The sequence below is a fragment of the Pleurodeles waltl genome, chromosome 6 (assembly GCF_031143425.1).
Source record: "Pleurodeles waltl isolate 20211129_DDA chromosome 6, aPleWal1.hap1.20221129, whole genome shotgun sequence".
Classification (NCBI taxonomy): Eukaryota; Metazoa; Chordata; class Amphibia; order Caudata; family Salamandridae; genus Pleurodeles; species Pleurodeles waltl.
Window position 1 is genome coordinate 862517907 of NC_090445.1, and position 12331 is coordinate 862530237.

At 47.2% G+C, this 12331-nt stretch overlaps 1 protein-coding gene across 1 annotated transcript in view; it reads left to right on the forward strand.

The window, feature by feature from the left end:
* The first annotated feature begins 4754 nt into the window (after positions 1-4754).
* The window catches only part of LOC138302052 (M-phase inducer phosphatase 1-A-like), a 118867-nt gene continuing 111290 nt past the window's right edge, over positions 4755-12331 (forward strand). Inside the window, exons 1-2 of the mRNA XM_069242452.1 lie at positions 4755-4876; positions 5504-5664. Coding sequence (XP_069098553.1) covers positions 5516-5664 — 149 coding nt within the window. The 5' untranslated portion in view covers positions 4755-4876; positions 5504-5515. The remainder of the gene's footprint in view (positions 4877-5503; positions 5665-12331) is intronic.

Consider the following 12331-nt stretch of genomic DNA (forward strand, 5'->3'; position numbering starts at 1 on the left):
CCTGCACATATTAGGCATGATCCTGAGGACCCATTCAGCTTACCGGATTCACATTCAACACTCATCTGACAACTTCCAGGAACATGCACGTTTTTGTCTCGGGGAAGTTCTGGCCTTCTAATCTGCAGTGAGGTCTAGTCCATACAGAGCAACATGGGATTGCCCTCTTTGGAGGCCATCCGCCATTTCAATTGCTTATGATTTATCTGGGCTGGGAGCACGCCCCAGGCAAGTAAAAATGGAACCCCTTCAAGGCTGTCATTACTGTAGAGCATTTTTTCTCTATTGCAGCTGAGTTCTCCTCCCTGAGTAGCCGCCAGTCGCTACAGAAAGTCATTGGGTGATCTTGGCCTTTCTTACTCAGTTACACAAATCAGAAGTACCACTATGCTCAATTAGAGCATGGTGGAAGTCTGGTGACCTGAAGACTGGTGCACGAAAGAGTGTGCTTCAGTTTGTCAAAATGCAGCTTACTCACCATAGTGTAACTAACTTTTTTTGGAGTGCTTCTGGGAGGCCAACATAATGGTAGGTGCTGCTACAGAATAGTATTGTTCCACACACTATTGAAAGTACCCACTGAAGTGAAAGAATACTTGAACAGGGGTCTGAGTAGTATATGTCTTACAATTCAGGATGTTCTAATTGTTGCCTTGCAAGAGTTCCACTTTACCACCAAAGGCTGTATTATAGAAAATGTCTAAAGGGCACAACAGGCATTTGTGCCTGCCTTTTGTGCCCTGAAGGCACTTCGATATTACAGAAGGTATTGCAAGAGGGGCCGCAGAAGCTTGAGTGACCATTTCTGTAATACAGATTAATCCTGCACTAAATGTGCACCAGTGCAATCCCAATGGGATGTGCCCTCATTTACATAGGGACGTGATCCTATGTAAATAATGTTATCTGTTGCCTTAATACATGCACCATTTTGACTTAGGTGCAGAGGTAAAGAGACTATCAGAAGGCGCACTGATTGCGCATCACATAGCGGTGATGCACTGCTGGGGCGTACCCTCAGGGCTTCCTTTAAAAGGGCATAAAAGGGGTCCAGGGATTGCATTTACTGCACCCTTTTGCAGCCCCCCCCCTTTAAAGCTCAGACTGGGTAGCCCTCTGTAGAGTGAAAGGTAGATTGCTGGCTTCAAACAACTAGTCAACCTTTCACTTATGTGCTGCTCACAATACACACAAAGGCTCCAGCCTGGAGTGGGAGCAGCAGATTCTCAATAATAGGGCTCACTGTTCTGATCTGCACCCAGGCACCATGTTTAAGGTTTGCTATGGTGCAGACCGAGAAAGTGCACTCCATATGTAACACGCAGCTGGTGTTCAAGGTAAACCACTGTGCTCCGCCCAATATAGCAGGTGGTTACCTTGTGAGCTTTGCAGTCTTGAGTGCCTACAGCGCTTGTTTGAGGTGAAGACGCTGATCTGTTCAGATGTCTCTGAACATCCCTTTGTCACTCTATCACAGGTGATATATAGATGGTTCCAGATATGATTCCCAACCTCTCTAAAGTGTCAGGTGCATTATTAGGCCCAAAAGGGCATGCCCTGAAACTGGAACAGTCCTTCAGGCGTCAAGTAATCTGTCTTATCCTTTGCAGTAGAGTTAACAGCAACCTACCAATAAATGCACAGAATGAGAGTAGCCCCAAAATGGTTGATGAGCTTGTCACCTCTAGATTTGGCATGGTTGTAAGTATTTGTGATGTCACCGGGTCCTCTTTAACCTAAACCAGAGCATAGACCTGCGGATCCCTCCTTCAACACAAGCACCACCAGACCAGTAACCTCAAAGTCAACATCTTAGTTATTTTGACCTTCATGATTGCATGGCCCCAATTAGACATAAGGTAAGTATTGGAGTTTACTGGCAAGCCGGCACCAGTAGTGATGTTATGGGTGCACCACAGAACAGCCCAGGGAATACAGATCAGAGAAATGCCCCAGCAGTGGCTTATTGCCTCCTCGTGGTTCAGATGTAAAAATCGGGAACTGCTGCACTACCTTCTCTGAGCTGCGTCTTTGGTATCTCCATGCTGCAAGCCAGGGAGGGGCTTACCCTTTTCTTTGTCCTTGTCTGACGTCACATGGAGCACAGCCCTCTCCACACTCTGGAGGTGATCTTGAGACTGTCCCTGTGAAAGTGGGGTTCTCTGACAAACCTTATAGGTTATCTTTTTTAGAACAATATGTTATTGTCCTCCAAAGCATGGAGCTCCGAAGACCCCATGCTGTCCACCACTTTTTGTGGTTGGTCTGACAACTTAGTGGACTAATACATCCATTCGTGGAATCTGTTTGTACTCTTGGTCGCAAGTTTGAAATCCAGCGAGTCTACTCAGATTTTCATCCTTCCGAAGTCGACTAACTGAGTACCATGGGGTTGAGTAATAGTTAACATCTGTTATTGCAGTGCCAAGAAGCCCACGAGGGAATGTGCACGTTACAAATACATGTTTTACTATAGCCAAACAGGACATTGGCAGTTACTCCACGGTGGACGGACCCCAAACCCGGGTTCAGAATACCACACCCCTCAAACAGGGATGTCAGGTATTCGTTATTACTTTCTTACCACACAGTAAGGGATACAGGGGAGGGGAGGCCGGTCCTGTTTCTACAGTATACATGGGATTAAAATGGATGAGAGTGGGCCTTACTGAGACGATATTGCAATGTACAGGTTAAGATGGCAATGACTTGACTATCTAAAAGGATAAACGCAGTGAAATAATCATTTTTCGGCAGCAAATGTACACGGTTTGGGCACAGCAGTACGCCATGTGTTAAATAAAGGGATCAGCTCCACCCTAGTTCTTTCAATACAGCTCTTAATACTGTTAATGTGTTCCTTTAGGGGTGAGTGGGGCCAGGAAGCAGGGCAATAGGACAAAGAGGGGGGACATCACTGTCAGCGGGGAGAGGAGGAGATCTGACAAATCTACTTTTTAAGACTAACCACAAAAAATGTGCGACCACCCTAATCATCCCTTCAAAAGACTCAGATGAGAGACGTTTGAAAGTAGACCTCGGTGTGTAACCATGGATGGACTTGCAGCACCAGGGGCATTGAAACACGCCCAGACCAAGTGCAAGATGTAAGGAGAAACCAGAAGAAAATCCAAACAATGTAGTTGGCCTTTGCACGTGAGATTCTGCAGAACTGTGTTTTGCTCCTCTTGCGCCCAGTAAAGTTATTTCACCAAGAGTTAAAATGCGACCCCAAGATCTAATGGTTTGTAAAGGTAGGACGTCATTGCAGATGTGTTCCGGCCTTACTAAAGAGAGATATACACAGATATGACTCTCATCTTCGCAAGAGAGGCTGCAGCACATGCAAAGACTCTAGTTTCGTTAGGGAGACCCCTGGCACCCGTGGCACAGCACCAGGGCCGACTTTAGGACGGGGCAACTGTTTCAGTCACACCTGGCGCTGAGTGTGGTGGGGGCGCTGTGTTTAAAAATGATTTTTGTTTTAAAAGCGCGTGAACGTCCTTGATCAGTTTTCAGGCAACAAGAAAAATGTCAATATAACTCTGGTGATTAATGGTCCTACTGGTGAGAGATCTAATTATGTCTAATGGCAGTTTTGACTCATCATAATGTAGCGAGCAGGGTTAATGTGCCTGCTGCATGAATGTGTGCCATGTAGATCACAGAACTGAGTGTGAGTGAACTATGAGTAGAGCAATTAAAAATGAAATGCTGTCAGAAAGAGGCTATGGAGAGATGAGGTGCACTGTTGGAGCATAGTAGTGAGGGAATTCAGGGAGAAGGATGTTATGGGGTGGGGATGCAAAAAAGACTGTCTCACCCGGCGTCACCAGCACTAAAGTCAGCCCTGCACAGAAGATCCTAACCTATTTCATTATGCAGCTGCAAAGGTAAAAGGGTTGGTGCATTTGCACTTCATACTACTACAAACCCTTGGGACTGATTCTGAGGCGCCTTATTACGCATTCAGTGATCCACGCAAACTTGTACTGGTGGAAATTCCCAGGGGCGTTAGGCAGGCCCTGTGGCGCAGGTTGTTTCCCAACACTGCAGGAAATCCCAATCCGTCGGGAGCTGGTCTAAGGGGCATTCATCTCATGGCCTAAGAATAACTCTGAGATATGAGACTCGGGGGCCTTCTTAAAATACTGTAGAAGGGGCATCACTTATGCGTAACGCCACTGAAAATTCCATTTGACATTCACTAAAGATTTTCTGAATTATAATTTTTGGCATACGTGTTTTTAAATATCGAAGTATCAAAGTCCACAGAAAACAAAGCAAAGAAAATCCTACAGGTGACATAAAGATACCTGCTGACGCAAATTCACATAATTAAAAAGTAGACATCAGTAATTTTTACTACTGCTATCAACAGCAATACTGTTTGCGTAGGTCAGTGTGGGTAACTTTCCCTTGCCCCGCTTGTGTGGGCTCTCTGAGACCCTTCCTCTCGAAAGGGTGGGGCGCGGTTGGACTCTCGCCTTTCCCTCCTCCGAGCCCGCTCTTCATCCGGCTGGCAGAGGCTAATAAGTAATAACCCGGGGGTCCGCTGCCAAGCATTGATCTTGGCTGGGTGGAAATGTTGTTGGTAGCCCCGGGTGTCTCTCCTCCTGGAGCCCGGGGGTTACTGGGATGGCTTGGGCAGACGGCTGCGTGTTAGCAGAGCCGTGACAACTGCGCTGCGCGGCGTGTTGTGGTAACGGTGGCCGGGGCGGGGCCTGCTGCCTGACAGGACCAAACAGCTGACACCGGGACTCTGAGAGGGACTTTCAAAGAGTTGCGGTGAACAGTGCAAATACGGCTGAGAAGGAACGGGGCATCCCGTCTTTCTAATCTTCCCAGAGAGAGAGGGGGTAACGTCGCACTGTGGGTAAGAGTTTTTTATCGATACAGTTTTACTACATCTGACAGTGCTTTAAGTGGTCAGGTACCCTAAGGTGCTCAGCACCACTTTAATTTGGACGGCACTTCTCGGCACTGCTCGTGTGCTTTTAATTGTGAGAGTACTGTCACTACTCAACAGCAAACAGGTACTCTAAGATACGGAGTACTAGCACTTCTATATTTCTACTTCACGCATAAACTCATATACCTGAAGTACTCTGCTGCAAGATGCTGGCATCTGACGTGGGTCAGTGGCTAAATTATCAGCCTTAGAAGCGAGAAGCTTTCTTCACCTGAGTTGCCACAGCCGAACTGTTTAATACTGGGCAAAATATTGTATCTCCTTTTTCCCCAGTACTCTTATCTGCCAAAAGCAAATAGACTACCACTAAACATGAGATACATATCTGGACGGGTGCACATAGAATCACGATTTTAACGTGTTGTTTGTAAGCCCTTTGGATACCCCCAAGAGGAGGGACCTTCCCTGTGTGCTGCGCTGAATTGTGTTATTTACCTGCGAGGCTAAGCTGCGCTCCAAGTTTATTGGGCTCTCACTGGTGCATCCGATGCGGGTGGATAATAAAATATTTCACTTCTGATTTGTCAACAGAGAACAGCTGAGATGGAGAGCCCAGTGCAAGCCGACTCCAACAGTGACCGAGGGAGCTCCGAGAACAGCCTCGACGAGGTGCTGACGTTCTCTCCTGACCTGGGACTGTCGCCTATCATGAGTCTCTCGAGAAACATGGGCCACCTGAGCTGCAGGGACAGGTACTGTAGCGCTTTACTGTTCTACCGCTAATTTAAAAATATCGGCTGTTGGGGTAGGCAGCGTCGAACCACATGTATTTCACAGTCTCTCATGTAGTAGGTGCACGATAGAGTACTGAAAGTAATGTTAGAATCCAGCTGTGAATTTATACCTCGAGTAAAATGAGCACTTCCACATTTAATGAAATGGAAAAATGCTATGAGCTTTTAACGTACGCGGTAAGAGCACATGCAGAAAAGAAAAAAAATTCTAGCTTACGCGTCAAGAATTTTAAATTCTATTAAGGACACGGAGGCCAGGATTACTTACACTAAAATCATAGTCGGGTACTTCAGACATTCACTACCGCCTAAACCATGGTGCAAACCGTAGATGTAATCACAAAAGCCACCTTAACTCTTCCTCCACAATCCACCACTTAGGCACAGCAGCACCACGCACACAGCAGCAAATAAAGCCCGGACCACTAACAGTCATGTAGTGAAACAAAGGGTTCAAAACAAAATGCAGGCATGCCATCTCTGACTTTCCAGGTGTAAGAAATCGGGATACTGGTTGGAGGTGGCAAAACCCTACTCGAGCAGTCACCACATATCTTGTCAGGGAGAAGTCACGAGCAAACCCCAAATTAATCCGTGCTCACCGTTCTGGTAGCATGGAACAGAGCAGTGCAACGAGTAAAGTAGTTAGGCAGCAGTTCAAACAATAATAAAGTGAAAACAGCACACAAGAAAATTCCCACACCAAATTAGGAGAATAGAGTACACTTCAATAAATAAAGCAAGACCAAAATGAAACAAGTTTAATCAGTAGAAGCGGAGATATGAAAAATGTAAGATTTAAGTGGTTATCTGATTGCGACAGATCGGGACAAAGTCACAAGTTCAGGCTGACCACAATGGAGTGCAGGCCAGCTATGGGAACCAAGTTTGACCTGCTGAACAAGAGTACCTTAAATCCTGGTTGTGGAGCGATGTGAAGTCTTTGCGTTAAGTTGCACAGACCTGCAGTGAGGAACTGCTGACATGGAGCGTGCAATGCAAAATCTTGCTCCAATATCTGTTGCATACCCAAGTGAGTGACCGCCAACAGGAGCTTGCGATGCAAGGTCCATCATCGTCCTGGAGGAAGCCACTGGTGCGTGCAAAGACTTGCAGAGTGATGCATCAGTGCCGAGGTCGAGGTGCGTTACGCTAACCCAGTGCTGGTGAAGCCACTGGGGCTTGCAAGGACCTGCGTCAAGATGTTCTATACTGCATCAATCTGGGATGCTTGTGCGAGATATCTTGCACTGGTGCGGGCTGGCAGCGCCGCTGTGGCGATGCATGGTCCTGCATCAAAGCTGCAGGGCGCTAGCCTGGTTGTCAGCATTGAGATGCGTTGCACTAGATCAAGCTTGCAGAGCTGTCGAGGCGATGCACAGTCCTGTGTCAAAATGCAAGGCACAGAGAAGCCTATTGTATGCCCATGGCTTGAGAACAGGAGGTCAGCCGACTGACCAATGGTGATCTTGGAGTCCGAGGACACACAGACAGAATAGTTTCCGCAAGGTAGCTCACAGCAGAAGAGTCTTGGTGCAGCAACAGCAGTCCTTGGGCAGCAGAGAAGTCTTTGGGCAGAAAAGCAGGTCAGCAGAGCAGAAGTCACAGCTGGGCAGTCCTTCCTGACAGAGTCAAGAAGTCCAAAAGTGATCTGAAGAGTTGGGGTCTGAGGTCCAATAGTGATACCCAGTGCCAACTTTGAAGTAAGAGAAACATCCAGAGGTTTCCACCCCCCAGAGGTTCTTGGAACTTCCTGCCTCCCTGCCATTGTACCAGAAAGTCTGGGGTCACAATAGACCAGTGAGAAACTCTTTGTGAGAGTGCTCATGCAGAGCCTTTGTGATGTGCAAGTGTGGTACGTGACATTTCCTACCTCTCATTGACTCAGAGTGGTCCATCCTGCCAACACCTATCTTCCCTTTGTCCCACTGTCTGGCAGCAATACACAAAGAGCTACCGCCAGCTACACCTAGTCATGTGACTCAGGATCAGGCTGCAGGCACCAAATGGTTAGGGCAAGAAAAAGCCAAATTTCTAACAGTGACATTTTTAAAAATGTGATTAAAAATCCAACTTTACCACTTAGGAGAGCTTTTAATTACAGTTCTTTAGCCACCAAATTCAATCCACCTACCTGTTCCCAACTGAAAGTCATCACTTATTTAATGTAATAAGGTAACCCAATGTTTTCCTATGGGCAAGGTAGGCCTTACAGTAGTGAAAAACAAATGTACGGGTTTTTCACTACCAGGGCATGTTAAACCTGTTGAATACACTGTCCCCTGCCTTCTAGCCTATGCAGGAAATACCCTAGAGGTGACTAACATGTATTAAAAATGAAGGTTTGGCCTGGCAAGAGGTTTATCTTGCGGGGTCAAAATGGCAGTTTAAAACTGAATATACAGGCTACAAATGCAGGCCTGGGACATGGTTAAAGGGCTAACTAAGTGGGTGGCACAATCAGTGCAAAAGGCTGACCAGTAGTATCTAATTTACAGGTACTGAGCATATGTAGTACGAGATTACTAGGGACTTACAAGTAAATATGCCAATTGGGTGCAAGCCTATTCTACGATGTCTAGAAGAGAGAGCACAAGCACTTTAGAACTAGTTATCAGTGGTAAAATGCGCAGAGTCCCAAAAATCAACAAAAACTGGTTCCGAAAACAGGAGGGTGAAGGGAAAAACTTTGGGACCAGATCATCACCATGTATATTCTCAGGCGACCATGCATGCAGTGATGCAACCAGCATTGTCTCAATCGAGCAGAAAGAAGGTGAAATAAACTTGCATTGTTATGTGGGTGGCAGAAATATGAACCTATGTGCTGTTGTAAAACAGATTGACGTATGATACGTGACCTGCACTTTGCTAATTCATGCATTCAGACTTTGTGTACCTGATTTTCGACTGGGTGGTCAATTCCTAGTATTGATTAGAAATCTTCACAAAAGAGCTCCCTAGGTCACAATTCAAAGCATCTTTGCAGGCAGCACCCCTTGTTGTTACTTTTTTGGCCTGCAAAGTCAGCTGGACCCCTGTGTTCCACCAATGGAGCTCAGTCTTCTAGATAGCATGAAAAGGCACTTCATTGTACATCTACCTCAATGTGATGCCTACTATTCACAAATGGAATCCTTTCCACTGAGTGCTTTCCTATTCTGATTTGGGGCCTGTGTTCAGGTCACGTCCTGTCAGGGCTCTCTCAATAGCATGGCAATTAGATTGTGTGACTGACACAAGAGATCTCCTTTTTAATTGAAGCATTGACTTGGGTAATCAGTACATACTTTTATCCTAAAAACATCCCAGATATGTCTGAAAAACATGTAACCTGTTCACAAATTTCTTTGAAAATTGTGCTGTGCTGCACTTTTTGGTCCAACTGTTAAAATAAATTCTTGGATGGAGAACCCTGTGAATCCACATAGGGAACATAGGCTCTCTTGCATGCTCACTTTCTTAAAAAAACGTATATGTGGTTCAAGTTGTGGATGTTTTGTCCTGGCCACTTCCCTGAGTGTTAGAGAGTTATTTTCATATGCATAATAGCCCCCTACACATTCCAATACAAGTTCCTGGAAGGTGGAATGATACACCACACATCCAGTATCACACGGTGAGAAAGTAGTACTCCTCTAGAGGGAGACAAAGTACACTCAGAAAGCAGAACTGATAACAGTGCATCTGGGAGAGAGCTGTGCTGTTAAACCAGACTTAAAAGGGGTGGAATATCAAATATTTAGGAGTTGTGTTTAATTCTGTACAAATCATGAAAGTATGTTGTATATTTGAACTTCATCTTCGCTATATATTTTCTAAACATATCGAACATTAGAACTATTTTGATACAGGTCTTAATCTCTGTTTATCTGTAAAGTGTTTATTACTTCTTGGAACTGCATCAGTAAACACAGTTTGGTTGCAGTAATGTGTTGAGGCTATGCATGGTTACATTGACATAACTGCAGTATGCTGTTAATCGAGATTATTTATCAATATATTCACTAAAAAAGCAAAGGTTAAAGGGACGTTATATTTAGGTTCAGATTTTACACATACAAAAGTTGCTCTAAGGTAGTTATAACAAACCCCGCCAGGCACAGTTTTATCTTCAATAATTTTATTGCAAATGTTGCAGTGATATTAACAATGATGTCACAGAAGATGTCATGAGTGATGTAATATGTGGGGTGATTAGCAGTGCATGGCCAGGGCGCGAGTTTCAGTTATCTCAGGACATGAGTTATATTTACTTGCGATAACCATAACTGCTGATTTTCTATCGTTTTGGGTGTATAAAATCTGAACCTAACTATAATGTCCCTGTAACCTTTGGTTTCTTAGTGAATTTCTAAGGTTTTTTTTTTTAATTCTATTTCCTATCTATAACGTCCCTGTAACCTTTGTTTTTTTCAGTGAATTTCTATGTTTTTTAATGCTGTTTCCTTACTATAGCACCCCTGTAATTTTTTTTTTCAGTGAATTTCTAGGGTTTCATTAATGTAACGTAATATTTAATTACCATATGTTAATCCAACCACCATGCATGGCCCCAAGGCCAGGCCCTGGAGCCAAACGCCCACATGCAGCCAAACCTCCAAAGGCAGCCAATCTGCGGGCTCCTCAGTCCACTTATGGCTCCAGGGACCCCATTTCCCAGGGCCCACCAACATATTTCAAGGGGCGGGAGGCATGTGGGTCACCTCCCCAGACCAAGTTCGACCAAGTTTGGCCCCAGGGGCCCTATCCCCTGAGGCCCAGAACTATATTTAATGGGTAGGGGGCACGCAGCCCCCCTCCCTGGGGCGATTTTGGCTTTGGGGACCCCATCCCCCAGGGCCTGGAACATTATGTGGGGGAGGGGGCATGTGTCCTGCTCAGTGAGCTGATTTTGGTCCTGAGGACATCATTGCCCAGGGCCGGGTGCATTTGTTTTAGGGGTGGGGTACAGGACCCCCATCCCCGGGCGGTGTTTGCCCCAGGGACCCCATCCATCAGGGCCCACCACTATATTCATGGGGAAGGTGGCATGCAGCCCCCGACTGGGCTGATTTTGGCCCCAGGAACCCCATCACTCGGAGCCCAGCCATCAATGGGTGGGTGCCCTGGTGCCCACCCAGAGCAACCACCACATTATGGTTGGGAGCCATGGGGAGAGTCCCAAGGCCCCTGTGGCCCCAGCCAGCCCCTGCCTACAACAGGAGCCGGCACAGCTCCCACCCGCAGGGAGCTGCTAAAAATGCTGCTCCCTGCGGGCAGGAGTAATCTTTTTATATGTTTCTCTGCCCGCTTTACTGTAGGCAGGGAAACAAATGAATAGTCCGCTTCCTGTGGGTGGGAGCATTTTTCATGCTCCCGCTCACTGGGAGCAGACTTAGGGCCTCATTACGGCCCTGGCGGCCGGCGGTAAGCTGGCGGTAACACCGCCAACAGGCTGGCGGTGTTACTCCAGCTATTATGACCGTGGCGCAATAGCCACGGCCATACCACCGACCCCTCCACTATACCGCCTGGCGGTCATAATCCCCAGGGCAGCGTTGCAAGCACAGCTGCCCTGGGGATTATGAGTCCCCGACCGCCAGCCTGGCCACAGCGGTAAACACCACCATGGAAAGGCTGGCAGTAAGGGGGACATGGGTTTCCCCTGGGGGCCCGTGCACTTGGCATGGGCAGTGCAGGGGCCCCCAGGTATAGCCCTGTCACGCATTTCACTGCCCGAATTTCGGGCAGTGAAAATGCACGACGGGTGCTACTGCACCCGCTGCACATCAGCATTGCCGCCGGCTCTATTACAAGCTGGCAGCAATGTTGATGTGACTTTTCCGCTGGGCCAGTGGACGGTAACACTGCCAAGGTTGTAATGAGGGCCTTAGTGTTTTCTTCCGCTTGGCAGGAGTTTTGAAACTGCTTCCCCACCAGCAACATCAAACACAGGTTTCCGTGCTCGCAGTAATACATGCAGGGAAACAGCTATGTCCCGAGATTGAGCATGAGCCGGCCCTGGGGGATGGGGTCTCTAGCCATTATTAGCTGGGGGGGGGGTTGGCGGCCCACTCCCCTTTGTAGATGCGGCCAGGCCCTTGGAAATTGGGTCCCCGGAGCCAAGATCAGCCTGGAGCCATTTGGCCCTCTCCCCATTACATTTACTACCAGGCTACAGTAGATGGGGTCCCGGGGCTAAAATTGGTCAATGGAAGGGGGACTGCCTGCCTCTCACCCACGATGGCTGGATCCCAGTGGATGGGGTCATCAGGGCCGAAATCAGCCCTGGAAGGGGGCCGTATCCCCTTCCCCCTTTAAAAAAAAATTCCCCACTTTCCTGTCTCACAATCGGCTGGGGGTACCCTGATCCAAAATCGGCCTGGGGAGAGGGAACCACGAGCATCATCCCCCCCCAAATATATATTGCTCCCCCGGGACCTGGCCCACCTGGGGGAATTAAAAAAACAAGCCACGGATACCACGCTTTTTTTGTTTTTTAATTGTGCCATCAATCCTCAGCGAATTCAGAGCAAAATTATTTAACAAAAATGTTTATGGCCCCATGCGTGTTCCTTGTGGGACCCCACCACGACGCCTAGGGAGTCAGGGTATTCCTACCCTGCCCCCTTGTAGTTTGTTT